The following is a 19,729-nucleotide window of genomic DNA, read 5'->3' as shown; positions in this document are numbered from 1 at the left end:
AACTGCAGCCAATCGCAGTAAACAAGGAAATGTTTCTTTCGCGCTCTGTCCCGAACATGAGCAATGCAAAGTTCTGCCATTGATACATGTTTATGTCTTCCATTCAGTCATAGACTTCTAACTCATATTTCTCACCATGGACGGTGCATTGACTACTGAGGACGGGTCTTTGCGGAGGAGAAAGACAGAGGACGAAGGAGAGGATCAGATCGGGAGCAAGTTGTCAAAAACGGAAAGCACCGGGTAACTTTTTTTTTGACAGCTGCCACTTCGTTGGTTGTGTAGGCCTTCCTCTGGGCTGCTCTGGGCTGCTGATAAGTAGAGTTGTGTAGGCCTCCCTCTGGGCTGCTGATAAGTAGAGTTGTGTAGGCCTTCCTCTGGGCTGCTGATAAGTAGAGTTGTGTAGGCCTCCCTCTGGGCTGCTGATAAGTAGAGTTGTGTAGGCCTTCCTCTGGGCTGCTGATAAGTAGAGTTGTGTAGGCCTCCCTCTGGGCTGCTGATAAGTAGAGTTGTTTAAGTTCACAGAGCACACAACCCAACATTTTACAGCAGCTAGAATAAACATAATGATTTAATCAATCACATGCAATGATAAATAAAATGGTTTAAAGGAATACAGTACTGAATTTCAAACCCATGCTTGGCTTCACACATGGTCTCTGTATGGTACTGTACTCTATGGTACTGTACTCTATGGTACTCTACTGTACTCTATGGTACTCTACTGTACTGTACTATATGGTACTGTACTGTATGGTACTGTGCTCTATGGTACTGTACTGTACTCTATGGTACTGTACTGTATGGTACTGTACTGTACTCTATGGTACTGTACTCTATGGTACTGTACTGTACATTCTGAATGTATTTGTCATATTTCCCCAGTTTGGAGTCTTGCTTGGATGAGCCAGTTGAGTTGAGAAGTGTTCATGAAGTCATCAAGTATGGAGCCTCGTCTCTGCCAGGTTGGTACAGAGTATATACTGTATAACAGTACAGAGTATAGACTGTATACAGAGTATAGACTGTATAACAGTACAGAGTATAGACTGTATAACAGTACAGAGTATAGACTATATACAGAGTACAGACTGTATACAGAGTATAGACTGTATAACAGTACAGAGTATAGACTGTATAACAGTACAGAGTATAGACTGTATAACAGTACAGAGTATAGACTGTATACAGAGTATAGACTGTATAACAGTACAGAGTATAGACTGTATAACAGTACAGAGTATAGACTGTATAACAGTACAGGGTATAGACTGTATAACAGTACAGAGTATAGACTGTATAACAGTACAGAGTATAGACTGTATACAGAGTACAGACTGTATAACAGTACAGAGTATAGACTGTATAACAGTACAGAGTATAGACTGTATACAGAGTATAGACTGTATACAGAGTATAGACTGTATAACAGTACAGAGTATAGACTGTATACAGAGTATAGACTGTATAACATACAGAGTATAGACTGTATACAGAGTATAGACTGTATAACAGTACAGAGTATAGACTGTATACAGAGTATAGACTGTATAACAGTACAGAGTATAGACTGTATAACAGTACAGAGTATAGACTGTATAACAGTACAGAGTATAGACTGTATAACAGTACAGAGTATAGACTATATAACAGTACAGAGTATAGACTGTATACAGAGTGTAGACTGTATAACAGTACAGAGTATAGACTGTATAACAGTACAGAGTATAGACTGTATAACAGTACAGAGTATAGACTGTATAACAGTACAGAGTATAGACTGTATAACAGTACAGAGTATAGACTGTATAACAGTACAGAGTATAGACTGTATAACAGTACAGGGTATAGACTGTATAACAGTACAGAGTATAGACTGTATAACAGTACAGAGTATAGACTGTATACAGAGTATAGACTGTATAACAGTACAGAGTATAGACTGTATAACAGTACAGAGTATAGACTGTATAACAGTACAGAGTATAGACTGTATAACAGTACAGAGTATAGACTGTATAACAGTACAGAGTATAGACTGTATACAGAGTGTAGACTGTATAACAGTACAGAGTATAGACTGTATAACAGTACATAGTATAGACTGTATAACAGTACAGAGTATAGACTGTATAACAGTACAGAGTATAGACTGTATAACAGTACAGAGTATAGACTGTATAACAGTACAGAGTATAGACTGTATAACAGTACAGAGTATAGACTGTATAACAGTACAGGGTATAGACTGTATAACAGTACAGAGTATAGACTGTATAACAGTACAGAGTATAGACTGTATACAGAGTATAGACTGTATAACAGTACAGAGTATAGACTGTATAACAGTACAGAGTATAGACTGTATAACAGTACAGAGTATAGACTGTATACAGAGTATAGACTGTATACAGAGTATAGACTGTATACAGAGTATAGACTGTATAACAGTACAGAGTATAGACTGTATAACAGTACAGAGTATAGACTGTATAACAGTACAGAGTATAGACTGTATAACAGTACAGAGTATAGACTGTATAACAGTACAGGGTATAGACTGTATAACAGTACAGAGTATAGACTGTATAACAGTACAGAGTATAGACTGTATAACAGTACAGAGTATAGACTGTATAACAGTACAGAGTATAGACTGTATACAGAGTATAGACTGTATACAGAGTATAGACTGTATACAGAGTATAGACTGTATAACAGTACAGAGTATAGACTGTATAACAGTACAGAGTATAGACTGTATAACAGTACAGAGTATAGACTGTATAACAGTACAGGGTATAGACTGTATAACAGTACAGAGTATAGACTGTATAACAGTACAGAGTATAGACTGTATAACAGTACAGAGTATAGACTGTATAACAGTACAGAGTATAGACTGTATAACAGTACAGAGTATAGACTGTATACATAGTATAGACTGTATAACAGTACAGAGTATAGACTGTATAACAGTACAGAGTATAGACTGTATACAGAGTATAGACTGTATACAGAGTATAGACTGTATAACAGTACAGAGTATAGACTGTATAACAGTACAGAGTATAGACTGTATAACAGTACAGAGTATAGACTGTATAACAGTACAGAGTATAGACTGTATAACAGTACAGAGTATAGACTGTATAACAGTACAGAGTATAGACAGTATAACAGTACAGAGGCTCTGAGTTTCAGAAGGGTTTTCATGCTTAGGAAATGACAGGACAGTGGAATGATGAAACGGCTCCAACACTCTGGTTACAGTGATACTGGCCCTGTTCCTTCAGCTCACCTACCTGTTCGTTCAGCTCACCCACCTGTTCCTTCAGCTCACCCACCTGTTCCTTCAGCTCACCCACCTGTTCGTTCAGCTCACCTACCTGTTCGTTCAGCTCACCCACCTGTTCCTTCAGCTCACCCACCTGTTCCTTCAGCTCACCCACCTGTTCCTTCAGCTCACCCACCTGTTTGGTCGCCAGGCAGACCTGAAGACACAGTAGTCAACCGTATTCAGTGAAAACTCAAATGTTACCTGAAGCACAAAGAACGGACCAATCTGTGCCTTTCCCTTACAGCTAAGCATTATGACCTGGACACCACCGAGCCAATCAGCTCCGGCCTTCAGTCCCTGGAGGAGCTGTTGTCGTGGAAACGCAGCGAGGCCAACCCCTTCAACGTGGCGACGGTGCCCCTGGCCAATCGGGAGCCTTCTCTGGCCAGCACGCCGCACCGGACTCTGGTGAGTCACGACATGATGGGCGGATACCTGGATGACAGGTAGGTTGACCTCTCACCTCTGAACTCTCACCTGTGAACAATGAACTGCCACGTCTGTTGCCGTCATGACGTCAAAACAAGTAGACTTTGTTTTCACACTCATGACTCTTCTACGATAGGCTCTTACTAAATTCTCACATAACAACGTACTCATTGGGTTGGAAGTCTCTTTGGATTAAAAGTGTTTTGCTAAGTGGTATGACTAAATTCCCTCTCACCTTTGACCCCTGACCTCTCCCCCCAGGTTTCTGCAGGGAGCGGAGTCAGATGCTCCCTATGTGTTCTACCACTGGCAGTACATCGACGTGTTTAACTACTTCAGCCACAACATGGTGACCATCCCCCCTGCCGTCTGGACCAACGCTGCTCACAGACACGCAGTCATCGTCCTGGGTGAGACTCAAAGGGGCCACGTCCCAATAATCTCTCTCCTTCCTCCTGAAGTGTGCACTTGTTCACTACTCCTCACGAATGGGAAAACATTGGATTGGTGTAGAGATGGGGGGTAGAGAGGGAGTTTTTTTTACAACAGTCATTTCCTGTCAAATCCCTGAAGGAAAGTGAATAAGTGCACACTGGGAGAAAGCAGAGATTATTGGGATTCAAGAATACCCTTGTTATTTTTTATTTCTTTTACAGCTTCCCTTTTCACACTACGAAGCCGAACCGAGCCCAGACCAAGCTGTAGGGTGTAAGTGGGCCTGGTGATGTGTAGCTGTAGGGTGTAAGTGGGCCTGGTGATGTGTAGCTGTAGGGTGTAAGTGGGCCTGGTGATGTGTAGCTGTAGGGTGTAAGTGGGCCTGGTGAAGTGTAGCTGTAGGGTGTAAGTGGGCCTGGTGATGTGTAGCTGTAGGGTGTAAGTGGGCCTGGTGATGTGTAGCTGTAGGGTGTAAGTGGGCCTGGTGATGTGTAGCTGTAGGGTGTAAGTGGGCCTGGTGATGTGTAGCTGTAGGGTGTAAGTGGGCCTGGTGATGTGTAGCTGTAGGGTGTAAGTGGGCCTGGTGATGTGTAGCTGTAGGGTGTAAGTGGGCCTGGTGATGTGTAGCTGTAGGGTGTAAGTGGGCCTGGTGATGTGTAGCTGTAGGGTGTAAGTGGGCCTGGTGATGTGTAGCTGTAGGGTGTAAGTGGGCCTGGTGATGTGTAGCTGTAGGGTGTAAGTGGGCCTGGTGATGTGTAGCTGTAGGGTGTAAGTGGGCCTGGTGATGTGTAGCTGTAGGGTGTAAGTGGGCCTGGTGATGTGTAGCTGTAGGGTGTAAGTGGGCCTGGTGATGTGTAGCTGTAGGGTGTAAGTGGGCCTGGTGATGTGTAGCTGTAGGGTGTAAGTGGGCCTGGTGATGTGTAGCTGTAGGGTGTAAGTGGGCCTGGTGATGTGTAGCTGTAGGGTGTAAGTGGGCCTGGTGATGTGTAGCTGTAGGGTGTAAGTGGGCCTGGTGATGTGTAGCTGTAGGGTGTAAGTGGGCCTGGTGATGTGTAGCTGTAGGGTGTAAGTGGGCCTGGTGATGTGTAGCTGTAGGGTGTAAGTGGGCCTGGTGAAGTGTAGCTGTAGGGTGTAAGTGGGCCTGGTGATGTGTAGCTGTAGGGTGTAAGTGGGCCTGGTGATGTGTAGCTGTAGGGTGTAAGTGGGCCTGGTGATGTGTAGCTGTAGGGTGTAAGTGGGCCTGGTGATGTGTAGCTGTAGGGTGTAAGTGGGCCTGGTGAAGTGTAGCTGTAGGGTGTAAGTGGGCCTGGTGATGTGTAGCTGTAGGGTGTAAGTGGGCCTGGTGATGTGTAGCTGTAGGGTGTAAGTGGGCCTGGTGATGTGTAGCTGTAGGGTGTAAGTGGGCCTGGTGAAGTGTAGCTGTAGGGTGTAAGTGGGCCTGGTGAAGTGTAGCTGTAGGGTGTAAGTGGGCCTGGTGATGTGTAGCTGTAGGGTGTAAGTGGGCCTGGTGATGTGTAGCTGTAGGGTGTAAGTGGGCCTGGTGATGTGTAGTGAAGCATGCTGAAAGGGAAAAGGTTCATTCTGGCCGGCCCAACAGTGTGAAAGTGGTACAGTATGCAGTACTTTATTGTACACTACTGGTTTCCACCAGTGTGTTCTCTGCCTTCACTCAGAGGAGCTGGTGTCTACACTCCTACTGGGTGGGAGAGACGGTGCTCTACTTTCTCAGACAGTCCAGAGGTTTACTTTCACTTTTAAAACCTCTATTGTTTGTGACCTTCAGGCTTTAGTCTGTGGTTTTCACATGTCTCACTGTGTACGTAACTGTGTGTGTGTTGGCGTGACTGTCTCACTGTGTACGTGACTGTGTGTGTGTCGGCGTGACTGTTTCACTGTGTACGTGACTGTGTGTGTGTTGGCGTGACAGTCTCACTGTGTACGTGACTGTGTGTGTGTCGGAGTGACTGTCTCACTGTGTACGTGACTGTGTGTGTGTCGGCGTGACTGTTTCACTGTGTACGTGACTGTGTGTGTGTCGGCGTGACTGTCTCACTGTGTACGTGACTGTGTGTGTGTCGGCGTGACTGTCTCACTGTGTACGTGACTGTGTGTGTGTGTGTGTCGGAGTGACTGTCTCACTGTGTACGTGACTGTGTCTCACTGTGTGTGTGTGTGTGTGTGTGTCGGAGTGACTGTCTCACTGTGTACGTGACTGTGTGTGTGTCGGAGTGACTGTTTCACTGTGTACGTGACTGTGTGTGTGTCGGCGTGACTGTTTCACTGTGTACGTGACTGTGTGTGTGTGTGTGTCGGAGTGACTGTCTCACTGTGTACGTGACTGTGTGTGTCGGCCTGACTGTCTCACTGTGTACGTGACTGTGTGTGTGTCGGAGTGACTGTCTCACTGTGTACGTGACTGTGTGTGTGTGTCGGAGTGACTGTCTCACTGTGTACGTGACTGTGTGTGTGTGTGTGTGTGTCGGAGTGACTGTCTCACTGTGTACGTGACTGTGTGTGTGTGTCGGAGTGACTGTCTCACTGTGTACGTGACTGTGTGTGTGTTGGAGTGACTGTCTCAGTGTGTGTGTGTGTCGGCCTGACTGTCTCACTGTGTGTGTGTGTGTGTGTGTGTGTGTTGGAGTGACTGTCTCACTGTGTACGTGACTGTGTGTGTGTCGGAGTGACTGTCTCACTCAGGTCATATACAGTAAGATGTACAGTATAAGGGGTTGAACCTAACAGATTATATTCTAATAGTTTACACAACAGAGACAACACTAGCCTTCTATATCAGACAGCATTATATTCTATGTGTTGGATTCCTATCTGAAACGGTTGGAACGTCTTCTACAGTACTGATAGGGCTCATGTTGAGAATATAGGTGCCGATCTGACGGCCTCAAAGTCACACTGCTGATTGGTCTGTTTGAGTTCCACAGTGACTGATCGACGGCTGTGATTGGCTTGTTCTCCAGGCACCTTCATCACTGAGTGGACGGACGGCGGGAAGATGTGCGAGGTCTTCCTGAAAGAGGAGGAGTCTTACAGGGCCGTAGCTGATAGGCTGGTTCAGATAGCCCACTGTTACGGCTTCGATGGTTGGCTGATCAACATCGAGAACCCTCTCAGTGTGAGTTTTATAACTTTTAACACTTTGTTATTCTGTACTAAACTCTTGTCTATTGCTGTGCTATAGAGACGTTGGTTTTCATTATGTTGTGGCACTATATTCCCCCTCTATTCCCTATAACTAGTGCACTATATTCCCCCTCTATTCCCTATAACTAGTGCACTATATTCCCCCTCTATTCCCTATAACTAGTGCTCTATATTCCCCCTCTATTCCCTATAACTAGTGCTCTATATTCCCCCTCTATTCCCTATAACTAGTGCTCTATATTCCCCCTCTATTCCCTATAACTAGTGCTCTATATTCCCCCTCTATTCCCTATAAGTAGTGCTCTATATTCCCCCTCTATTCCCTATAAGTAGTGCACTATATTCCCCCTCTATTCCCTATAAGTAGTGCTCTATATTCCCCCTCTATTCCCTATAACTAGTGCTCTATATTCCCCCTCTATTCCCTATAACTAGTGCACTATATTCCCCCTCTATTCCCTATAACTAGTGCACTATATTCCCCCTCTATTCCCTATAAGTAGTGCGCCATATTCCCACTCTATTCCCTATAAGTAGTGCACTATATTCCCCCTTTATTCCCTATAAGTAGTGCACTATATTCCCCCTCTATTCCCTATAAGTAGTGTGCCATATTCCCACTCTATTCCCTATAACTAGTGCTCTATATTCCCCCTCTATTCCCTATAACTAGTGCACTATATTCCCCCTCTATTCCCTATAACTAGTGCACTATATTCCCCCTCTATTCCCTATAACTAGTGCACTATATTCCCCCTCTATTCCCTATAAGTAGTGTGCCATATTCCCACTCTATTCCCTATAAGTAGTGTGCCATATTCCCACTCTATTCCCTATAAGTAGTGCACTATATTCCCCCTTTATTCCCTATAAGTAGTGCACTATATTCCCCCTCTATTCCCTATAAGTAGTGTGCCATATTCCCACTCTATTCCCTATAACTAGTGCTCTATATTCCCCCTCTAAGTAGTGCCCTATATAGTGCATACGGTGCCATTGGGGACACAGCCAGTCTTTACACCTCTTCACCCGTAGACACTTGTTTACTTCTGAAAGGAGTGTACAGGTTAAAGCAATATGGTAGAAACAGCAATAATTAGCTCATCAGTTGTCTGCTGTGCTGAACGCAGAACGTCAACAATGAAAAGTCTCCTTTAGGCCTATAGCCTCCCTGTTATCTGGTTCTACAGTATACTGACGTCTATTACTGTGCTATGAACACAGTGGCCTGCCACATACAATGTGACAACAGTGCAGCCTTAATGGGTCCTGGTCTAAAGTAGTGGACGAGGGGACAGAGGGGGCCATTTGGGAAAGACGTTGATGATAGATAACATGTACGTACCCTGCCCTCCGTCTCCTCCCGTGTAATTAGGAGACAGCTGTGAAGAACACTCCTCTGTTTCTACGTTATCTGACTGACCAGATGCATGAGAGAGTCCCTGCTAGTATGGTGTTGTGGTATGACTCTGTCCTGGAGAACGGACAGCTCAAATGGCAGAATGAACTCAACCCATCCAACAGGTAGGTGGACGGGGGAGAGGGAGGGAGGGAAGAGAGGCGGAGAGGGAGGGAGGGGAGAGGGAGGGCGGAGAGGGAGGGCAGGGAGGGAAGAGAGGGCGGAGAGGGAGGGAAGAAAGGGGGAGAGGGAGGGAAGAAAGGGGAGGAGGAGAGGGAGGGAAGAAAGGCGGAGAGGGAGGGAGGGAAGAGAGGGGGGGAGGGAAGAGAGGGGGAGAGGGAGGGAGGGGAGAGGGAGGGCGGAGAGGGAGGGGAGGGAGGGCGGAGAGGGAGGGAAGGGAGGGCGGGAAGGGAGGGAAGAAAGGGGGAGAGGGAGGGAAGAAAGGGGAGGAGGAGAGGGAGGGAAGAAAGGGGAGGAGGAGAGGGAGGGAAGAAAGGGGAGGAGGAGAGGGAGGGAAGAAAGGGGAGGAGGAGAGGGAGGGAAGAAAGGGGAGGAGGAGAGGGAGGGAAGAAAGGAGAGGGAGGGAAGAAAGGAGAGGGAGGGAAGAAAGGGGAGTAGGAGAGGGAGGGAAGAAAGGGGGAGGGGAGAGGGAGGGAAGAAAGGGGAGGAGGAGAGGGAGGGAAGAAAGGCGGAGAGGGAGGGAAGAGAGGGGGAGAGGGAGGGATAGAGGAGAGATGGAGACAGGGGAAGCATGGCATTGTGGTATCACTCTGTCCTGTAGAACGGACAGCTCAAATGGCAGAATGAACTCCTGATCCAACAGGTAGGTGGACGGGGGAGAGGAGGTGAGAGAGGGGGAGGAGGAAAGGAGAGGGGGGAGGTACTGGAAAATGTGGATAGGGAAGATAAGGAGATCTTTTACACCTCTCTCTCTCTCTCCACTCCCCGCTTCACCTCTCTCTCCACTCCCCCCTTCACCTCTCTCTCCACTCCCCCTTCACCTCTCTCTCTCTCCACTCCCCCCTTCACCTCTGTCTCTCTCTCTCTCTCCACTCCCCCCTTCACCTCCCTCTCTCTCCACTCCCCCCTTCACCTCTCTCTCCACTCCCCCCTTCACCTCCCTCTCTCTCCACTCCCCCCTTCACCTCTCTCTCTCTCTCCACTCCCCCCTTCTCTCAGAGTGTTTTTCTCAGCGTGTGATGGTATCTTCACCAACTATAACTGGACAGAGCAGAGCCTGGAGGGAATGAAGGCCTACTCAGCAGCTCAGGGCCGGCTGGCGGACATCTTTGTTGGGGTGGACGTGTTCGCCAGGGGAGAGGTGGTGGGAGGGAAGCTGGAGACTAATAAGGTTAGAACTGGGAGGGGAAGGTCGGAGGGGGAGGGTCGGGGGGGGAGGGTCGGAGGGGGAGGGTCGGGAGATGGTGGGAGGAGGGTGTGCTGTGTGTGTCTTCATAAGGAAGTGGAGTTTATTGTGTGTGTGTGTTGTGATCATAAAAAAGCGGTGTGTGCTCGTAACAATATATAAACATCAGTCCCTCCCTCTCTCCCCCTCCCTCACTCTCTCACTCCCTCCCTCTCACTCCCTCACTCTCTCACTCCCTCCCTCTCACTCCCTCCATCCCTCCCCCCCTCTCTCCCCCTCCCTCACTCTCTCACTCCCTCCCTCCCTCTCTCTACCTCCCTCACTCCCTCCCCCTCTCTCTCTCCCTCCCTCCCCCTCTCTCCCCCTCCCTCCCCAGGCTCTGGAGATGATTCGTAAACATGACTTCTCCACGGCCATCTTTGCTCCAGGCTGGGTGTACGAGTCCATCCCAGACAAGACTGACTTCAGGAAGGAACAGGACAGGTGGGATGAACTTCTACTGTGTAATGTAGTGCCGTGGTTGGTTTGGGGATTTTGTCTGATGTAGTGGGATGTTATATCGAACGCCACACTGTAAATGCCTCTGGGAAATATGCAGTGAGGCTGTCTATCTAAGGACTGTAGATGAGTATAAGGCATGTAGCTAACATCTGGTGCCGACATCTGGTGCCGACATCTGGTGCCGACATCTGGTGCCATGTTTGTTATACATGGTCCCTGGACCCTGTTGAATAAACTAATAAAATAGACTATATTTTCTCTCTTATAAAAGCGCTCACTCATACCACACGTAGCATAGCCACAGTCGAAAGTGACCCTCCTATGTCATATCCTACAATGTCACATCCTGTTTCCTGTGTGCAGGTTCTGGTCTCTCCTGTCTGACTTCCTGTATGTCCACCGGCCCTCGTCACCACTCCCTTTCGTCTCCTCCTTCTGCCAGGGTGCTGGGACCAGCCTCTACTGGAGGGGACAGGTGAGTGAGTGAGTCAACCAATCAGCTGACGGGTTCTATGTCGAGAATATTCATAAAATTGCCCCCACCGTGGCTGCCTGGGTATTGTGATGCAATACTTTCCATGATAATGTAGACTTTTCATTCAAATGATGTTAACGTGGCTCATGCAATATAATGTATTTGTCAGTTGAGTTGTATCAACAAATCACAGCACATACTGATGGGTATACTTCCTGCTTTTACTTCCTGCTTTGCTCCTATGGGTACACTCACAATGGTGAGTCCACCCATTTCACCCATTATGCCATCATTGACTTGAATGGGGACGCCTGTTCTATTCATTTTATTTCTATGGCAGCACATGCAGTCAGGAGAGGAGGAAGGGAGAAAATGTGTTCAGCGGTTATTACGAGACTGCGGTCATTTGGCTGCCCAATTATAGGCGTCTAAAATCCCCTGACTGTCACACTACTAGTAACAACACGGATCTGGGTCTTCTTTGGAATGCATTGTACTGCAATATGTATCATTGAATGGGTTTCTGTCCTATTTGTGTCCTGTAGTTACCCTCTGACCTGTCCTGTGTGTCTGTCTGCTGGGTTGTGTAGCGTGAGGTGGATCGTAGCTGGTTCAACCTGGATGCCCAGGAGCTGCAACCCCTATACTACAAAGAGACCCTGGAGGGGGAGGGCTGGCTGAGGACCCAGGGCTGCCCTGAAGATGCCTGGAGCGGAGGCAGCTCTCTGCTCGTAGAGGGCGTCCTACCCTCCACGCTGTCTAAAGTCTGCGCCAGGTAGGGGAGTGTGTAGGGGAGTGTGTAGGGGAGTGTGTAGGGGAGTGTGTGTTCATGAGGGCTAGTATATTCCTCTTACAGCTTTAACGATTCAAATGCTATGGTCTCTCCCTCGCTCCCTCTCTTCCCCTCGCTTCCCCTTCCCCTCGCTCCCTTCGCTCCCCCTTCCCCTCGCTCCCTTTCTTCCCCTTCCCTTCGCTCCCCCTTCCCTTCGCTCCCTTTCTTCCCCTTCCCCTCGCTCCCTCTCTTCCCCTCGCTCCCTCTCTTCTCCTCGCTCCCTCGCTCCCTCTCTTCCCCTTCCCTTCCCTCCCTCTCTTCCCTTCGCTCCCTCTTCCCCTTCCCCTCGCTCCCTCTCTTCCGCTTCCCTCCCTCTCTTCCCCTCGCTCCCTCTCTCTTCTCCTCTCTCCCTCTCTTCCCCTTCCCCTCGCTCCCTCTCTCTTCTCCTCTCTCCCTCTCTTCCCCTTCCCCTCGCTCTCTCTCTTCCCCTTCCCTCCCTCTCTTCCCCTCGCTCCCTCTCTCTTCTCCCATCTCCTCTCTCCCTCTCTTCCCCTTCCCCTCTCTCATCTCCTCTCTCCCTCTCTTCCCCTTCCCCTCGCTCCCTCTCTCTTCTCCCATCTCCCTCTCTTCCCCTTCCCCTCTCTCTTCTCCCATCTCCCTCCCTTCCCCTTCCCCATCTCCCTCCCTTCCCCTTCCCCTCTCTCCCTTCGCTCCCTCTTCCCCTTCCCCTCGCTCCCTCTCTTCCGCTTCCCTCTCTTCCCCTTCCCCTCGCTCCCTCTCTCTTCTCCCATCTCCCTCTCTTCCCCTTCCCCTCTCTCTTCTCCCATCTCCCTCCCTTCCCCTTCCCCTCTCTCCCTTCTCCCATCTCCTCTCTCCCTCTCTTCCCCTCGCTCCCTCTCTCTCTCCCCTCCCAGGATATTTTCTCTCCAGGTGCCTCTATCCTCCAGGGTCTTTGTGTCTCTGATCTATAAGCCGTCTCCTGGGGTCACTGTCTCTCTGGAGTTAAAGACTGCTGACGCTACACTCTGCACACACAGAGGTGTTCAGGATATACCTAGTGAGTCATATCTCACACTGTTCAGGATATACCTAGTGAGTCATATCTCACACTGTTCAGGATATACCTAGTGAGTCATATCACACACAGTTCAGGATATACCTAGTGAGTCATATCACACACAGTTCAGGATATACCTAGTGAGTCATATCACACACTGTTCAGGATATACCTAGTGAGTCATATCACACACAGTTCAGGATATACCTAGTGAGTCATATCACACACAGTTCAGGATATACCTAGTGAGTCATATCACACAGTTCAGGATATACCTAGTGAGTCATATCACACAGTTCAGGATATACCTAGTGAGTCATATCACACAGTTCAGGATATACCTAGTGAGTCATATCACACAGAGGTGTTCAGGATATACCTAGTGAGTCAGTCATATCACACACACACAGGAGTTGTAATGTGTTGTTTTTATTGATGTGTGTGTGTGTGTGTGTGTGTGTGTAGCCAGCAGTGTTGAGCCTGCTGCTTTAACAGAGGACCACCAGTTGGTGAGACAGTTCTCTCAGAGCTGTGGACAGTGGAACCCAGACGGATGGACTGTCAGGTAAGAAGACCTCTGTGTGTGTGTGTGTGTGTGTGTGTGTGTGTGTGTGTGTGTGTGTGTGTGTGTGGTCAAAAGTGTGTGTGTGTTCCCAATTGGAGCTGCAGGGCTGTGCTCTAAGGGATGTGTGTGTGTGTGATGTAGGCTAGTAATACTGTTTGTAATAACGTGTGTGTGTGCCAGGTGTTCCCAGTTGGAGCTGCAGGGCTGTACTCTGAGGGATGTGTGTGTCAGCGTGCAGCGTGATGGAGGAGATAAGGACACACCCTTCAAATGCCGGGTCGGAGAGATTATGGTGAGAGAGAGAGAGAGAGAGAGAGAGAGAGACCTTACCACAGAATTACCCGTCACCAGAATCATATCTGTCCCCGGCTCTTAGGCCTGGGGCCTCATTTATCAATATTGTTAGAAACGGTTCTAAAATACAGAATTTAGAATGTTCGTACGCAGAGAAAAAAAGTGTGATTTATCGAACAATCCTATGAGCATTATAGGCACACCGGTAGGATATAACCGTTGATAAATACCAATTGTTCTCTGCCTCAGTGCTCGTGCATGACCTTGGCTATTTGCATTTTAAAACACCCCTCTGGTCAAAATCCTCCCTTTAAAGCCTGCGGGGATACACAACGCCGTACCAGGAAATACAACCAGACAACCAGAGACTGAAACAGAGAGGCCTAGTGTCAGAGGTCGAGTACAACCACAATGTTTGATTGGGCTCGCTCAGTTGTGCTTTGACCTGTAAAAATAAAAACATAGCTACAAAGACAGGACCATTAGGACAAGTCAAGTTGCTTTAGCAAATGGCAAATATACTTCAAATGAGTAGCTAGGCAACACTCACCAGTAAAGCCATCCATCCTCAACAGCTCTCTCCTGTAGACGTAGTAGGCCGACACTGTTGTTCTGCAGAATGAACGAGTCGTGTTTCCACCTGGCCACCACATTCAGCAGTAACACTGTTCTGTAGAATGAACGAGTCGTGTTTCCACCTGGCCACCACATTCAGCAGTAACACTGTTCTGCAGAATGAACGAGTCGTGTTTCCCACCTGGCCACCACATTCAGCAGTAACACTGTTCTGGAGAATGAACGAGTCGTGTTTCCACCTGGCCACCACATTCAGCAGTAACACTGTTCTGCAGAATGAACGAGTCGTGTTCCCACCTGGCCACCACATTCAGCAGTAACACTGTTCTGTAGAATGAACGAGTCGTGTTTCCACCTGGCCACCACATTCAGCAGTAACACTGTTCTGCAGAATGAACGAGTCGTGTTCCCACCTGGCCACCACATTCAGCAGTAACACTGTTCTGGAGAATGAACGAGTCGTGTTCCCACCTGGCCACCACATTCAGCAGTAACACTGTTCTGCAGAATGAACGAGTCGTGTTTCCACCTGGCCACCACATTCAGCAGTAACACTGTTCTGTAGAATGAACGAGTCGTGTTTCCACCTGGCCACCACATTCAGCAGTAACACTGTTCTGCAGAATGAACGAGTCGTGTTTCCCACCTGGCCACCACATTCAGCAGTAACACTGTTCTGCTGAATGAACGAGTCGTGTTTCCACCTGGCCACCACATTCAGCAGTAACACTGTTCTGCAGAATGAACGAGTCGTGTTTCCACCTGGCCACCACATTCAGCAGTAACACTGTTGTTCTGGAGAATGAACGAGTCGTGTTTCCCACCTGGCCACCACATTCAGCAACGTCTTTTGATCCTTACATAACCTTTAACCTGCACATTAAGAGAGGAAGCATTTCCTGTTCACATACAGTAGATTAACTCGTTTTGGGACGGTGCTTTTAATGGCGATGTGGGGGCCGTCTAGTTCTCTGTTCATATTTGGGACCCTGATGGGAAAAGAAACCCTCTTGACTTCAGCCTGTTTGTGTAGCTGATGATTCTATCTGAAACGCCGACTCAGAGGGAGATGCCGGTCGGAAAGTTCCAGGTGAAAGTGCTCGTTGCCTAACCCCCAAGGCTGGACTTGAATGTGCACCGGAACGGCATGTGTTTGTCTTTCTAAAGGAGCTCTTAAATCCTCAATAATCCTATAAGGTTTTTGGAAACGATATCTGATGAGCCAATCTGTACTTTCTGGGGGAAAAAAGTCCCACCGGTCTCTAAAAACCGGTCTGCTAAATGTAGCGCGTGTAGATCAGCCATCTCTCATTGGATTTCCCATTATCTCTGTCTTTTATAGTGTTTTAACAAATGTTTCACTTTCACACGTGCATCTAATGATTATTATTGTAACAAATGAACTGATGTGGTCTAATTATATGATACAGCCTGTTGAGATACACTACATGACCAACAGTATGTGGACACCTGCTAGTCAAACATCTCATTACAAAATCATGGGTATTAATATGGAGTCGGTCCCCCGTTTGCTGCTACAACAGCCTCCACTCTTCTGGGAAGGCTTTCCACTAGATGTTGGAACATTGCTGTGGGGACTCGCTTCCATTGAGCCACAAGAGCATTAGTGAGGTCGGGCTCTGATGTTGGGCGATTAGGCCTGGCTCGCAGTCGGCGTTCCAATTCATTCCAAAGGTGTTTGATGGGGTTGAGGTCAGGGCTATGTGCAGGCCAGTCAAGTTCTTCCACACCGATCTCGACATACCATTTCTGTATGGACCTGGCTTTGTGCACGGGGGGCATTGTCGTGCTGAAACAGGAAAGGGTCTTCCCCAAACTGTTGCCACAAAGATGAAAGCACAGAATCGTCTAGAGCGTTAAGATTCCCCTTCACTGGAACTAAGGGGCCGACCCCGAACCATGAAAAACAGCCCCAGACCATTATTCCTCCTCCACCAAACTTTACATTTGGCACTATGCATTGGGGCAGGTAGCGTTCTCCTGGCATCTGCCAAACCTAGATTCATCCGTCAGACTGGGCAGCTCTAGCAGGGCAGACTGACTTGTTGGAAAGGTGGCATCCTATGACGGTGCCACGTTGAAAGTCACTGAGCTCTTCAGTAAGGTCATTCTACTGCCAATGTTTGTGTATGGAGATTGTATGGCTGTGTGCTACATTTTATATACACCTGTCAGCAACGAGTGTGGCTGAAATAGACCAATCCACTCATTTGAAGGGGTGTCCAAAATACTTTTGTATATATAGTGTATATATGTGACCAACAAATGCATATCTGTATTCCCAGTCATGTGAAATCCATAGATTAGGGCCTAATGAATTGATTTAGTTCAACTCAGTAAAATCTTTAATTGTTGCATTTATATTTTTGTTCAGTATAAGTAATGTTGTAACTGTTTGTACATTTCAATCACTTATAAAAGTGACTGATTTGTGTGTCCGTGTTTCTTAGAAGATGTCTGTCTTTACCTCTCCTTTGTCTCGCTCCCTCACCCCACCCCCCTCCAGATCCTGGATGCTGAGTCCCTCTCCGTTCCTCACCTCCCAGTCCAGAGTGTGTGTATCTATGACGTGGTGTGGCTGAGGGGCGCCAATAAACTTAATCTCAACGCCACCCTGCGCTGGCGCTACCCTGCCCAACTCGTACGCCACTTCCTGGTGTACTGGCGCCGGCTGAGGGGTCCAGACCCCCGGATCCCATCTGGCAAGCTGGCCCTGATTGGCCGAGCCTACTGCCCCTTGTTCCGGGTGACCGAGCTGGCGGTTCCAGAACCTCCAGGTCTTCTAGAACTGGTGGTGGAACCCGTGTCCCGGGAGGGGTTCCGTGTTCCTGAGTCCCAATGGGGGAGGAGGAGTCTCAGTTATACTGAGGAGAGGACGGACCAATCATAAGACACTAAAAGGGTAGAAACGTACTGGCTATCCCAAATGGAACCCTATTCCCTATATAGTGCACTACATGGACCCATAGGGCTCTGGCCAATGTAGTGCACTAAATAGGGAGCCATTTGGGATGTGCTACTCCACTTCCTTTCCTTAACACTTCCTGTCTCCTGTCCAGTCAGTGATAACTTGATTCAGTACGCTAGTTTGTAGTGATGTGATCCTGCTAGTCACCTATAGAGTTAACAATTTTTTTCTAGTAAAGAAAGTATTAAAAATATAATAATCTTCCCAGAACAATTAAGGGACTCCGCATTAGAGAAGCCGAGGCCAGAATTCAACATGAAGCGCGCTGTAGGTAATTCCTGATTGAGCCGACATCTGCAGCTCTTACTGTGAATGCAATCTGAGCAGATGCAGGGACATCGCCTTTAAAAAGGTGCATTGTTGAGAGCTCTCTACAACGTGCCACAGATTGAATCCTCAGAGCAAGCAGGACTGGACAGGTGACAGTAAGCCAGAACGCAGTCCATTGTCTTCTGGGTGCAGAGCAAGGGAAGGATACACACCCCCTTTTGTTTTTTTTCTAAGGAGAAAAGCACACTAACTACACGCTACGCATCCTTTTATCTAGAAAACTAGCTAAAGCTACGCATCCTTTTATATGTAAAACTACACGCTACGCATCCTTTTATATGTAAAACTACACGCTACGCATCCTTTTATATGTAAAACTACACGCTACGCATCCTTTTATCTATAAAACTAGCTACATTTATTTTGGGATTCCCTTGTAAAAATTATATTTTCACCACATTCTAAATGAATTGGAGTTTCAATAAAAATAAAATATAACATTCTGAATTTTGTTTGAGTCATAACATTTCCACTACAGCGTTCCACGTTGGTTACTGAATGTCTGACAGAGTTCGGTTTGACAAAACAACATGAGGACATTTTAGAAAAGTATAAAAGAATTAAGACTTAGTTTCATATTTTTGTCAACAAATCTCCACCAAAGCATTCAAAACAGGCATACTATTTAGAAAAAGTTGATTTATTATTGTTCTCATGCTCAGATTTACATAGAAAATCAGTCAGTGAAATCAACAGATCTCGAGTACTGGTCCGTATCCCCTGTAGTAGCTCTGGTGCAGGGTGTCTCAGCTGCTCTCTCACCGTTGTCTTCCAATAGTGAGGAGAGAAGCTGGGGGGAAAACACCCTGGACCAGAGCTACTGCTGCAAGAGACGAGCTGAACACTGATATATAGTGCACAGTCTGAAATGGCACCCTATTCCCTATATAGTGCACCAGTATAGAAGCAGATTGTGGTGGATAATGGTACCGTATGGATGATGCGGGACTGAGCAGTAGGTCATCAGTAATGATACGAGAGATAGATCTCGATCTATGATGCTGGACTGAGCAGTAGGTCATCAGTAATGATACGAGAGATAGATCTCTATCTATGATGCTGGCCTGAGCAGTTGGTCGTCAGTAATGGTACGAGAGATAGATCTCTATCTATGATGCTGGCCTAGCAGTTGGTCGTCAGTCGAGAGAGATCTCTATCGATACTGGACTGAGCAGTCGGTTATATTTGGTGATTCTTGCTGCTTGCCTTAAATCTGACAGAGCCATTCCAGCTGGCGTCAGAGAGTGTGAGTGTGAGTGTGAGTGTGTGCGTGTGCACGTACTAGAGCTGGGGACGATAAACCCAAAATTACAGATACCGCCTTCCTCGTACCAAATCATTTTGCATACATTTTGGGTTATTTTGCTACACAACATCCCTGTGGATTGTTCTCGAACCATAATCTGGTCAACAGTAATAGCCTATGCATTATGTTGTTTCCTGCTATGAAAGTCTCTGCCTGTCTCTCAGGGCCGGCGCCAGGATGAATCAGTTGGACTGGCATTTAATTTCAATAAGGAGGCACTTATGTTTTCTTCACGGGACCTCCTCTGTGTCATTTAACTGTCAAAATGTATGACCTTTTAATGTGGCATGAACACATCATCATGACTGGTTTTCATCTGTCAAACAAATCACTTCATGAAGTAGGTTAGCCTTGATCTTCATGCTTGTGGGCCACATGATATTCTATGAGATTAAAATGTTGGTCAAAAGGGAAATAAAATTATGATGAGGGTCGAACCAAACTCTACCGGTGTCCTAGCTAGCTACCAACCAACCAGTTACCGCATCCAACGTTATGGTTCATTACCGCCCCCCTACTGAACTGGCTCACCCCCACACCCCCGATCAGTCCTAACTTAATAATGGACCAATAGAACTATAAAGAGGGGTTCCTGCAGATTAAGGAATGACCACATGCAGTAACGTCCAGAATGGCGAGCCGCAATTACACCCTTCTCGTGGAGCGCGCCATTTGCAGTGAAGACCTACATCAAGTAGCCTAGGCCTAGAGCCGGGAAGTTTCTGTAGGACATGGT

At 47.3% G+C, this 19,729-nt stretch overlaps 1 protein-coding gene across 1 annotated transcript; it reads left to right on the top strand.

Annotated features, from left to right (window-relative positions):
• engase (endo-beta-N-acetylglucosaminidase) lies at positions 1-18,125 on the top strand. The gene is made up of 14 exons (XM_071392179.1): positions 1-243; positions 886-965; positions 3,585-3,786; positions 4,031-4,179; positions 7,180-7,334; positions 8,739-8,887; positions 9,942-10,113; positions 10,505-10,611; positions 10,993-11,104; positions 11,695-11,879; positions 12,791-12,933; positions 13,399-13,498; positions 13,679-13,790; positions 16,896-18,125. Exons 1-14 carry the CDS (start codon positions 137-139, stop codon positions 17,277-17,279), a joined length of 2,157 nt encoding a protein of 718 aa, XP_071248280.1. The 5' UTR covers positions 1-136; the 3' UTR covers positions 17,280-18,125.
• Positions 18,126-19,729: the final 1,604 nt, after the last annotated feature.

The sequence above is a fragment of the Salvelinus alpinus genome, chromosome 1, assembly GCF_045679555.1.
Source record: "Salvelinus alpinus chromosome 1, SLU_Salpinus.1, whole genome shotgun sequence".
In the NCBI taxonomy this organism is placed as follows: domain Eukaryota; kingdom Metazoa; phylum Chordata; class Actinopteri; order Salmoniformes; family Salmonidae; genus Salvelinus; species Salvelinus alpinus.
The sequence above is the reverse complement of the archived record's forward strand: the minus strand, read 5'-3'. Positions and strand labels throughout refer to the sequence as shown.

What these genes read in the sequence shown, in the direction of transcription:
- engase (XM_071392179.1), top strand. Translation starts at nt 137, where the DNA reads ATGGACGGTGCATTGACTACTGAGGACGGGTCTTTGCGGAGGAGAAAG. An exon ending in TCAAAAACGGAAAGCACCGG is followed by an intron (nt 244 to 885) that starts GTAACTTTTTTT and finishes ATATTTCCCCAG; the next exon opens with TTTGGAGTCTTGCTTGGATG. An exon ending in GAACTCAACCCATCCAACAG is followed by an intron (nt 8,888 to 9,941) that starts GTAGGTGGACGG and finishes CCCTTCTCTCAG; the next exon opens with AGTGTTTTTCTCAGCGTGTG.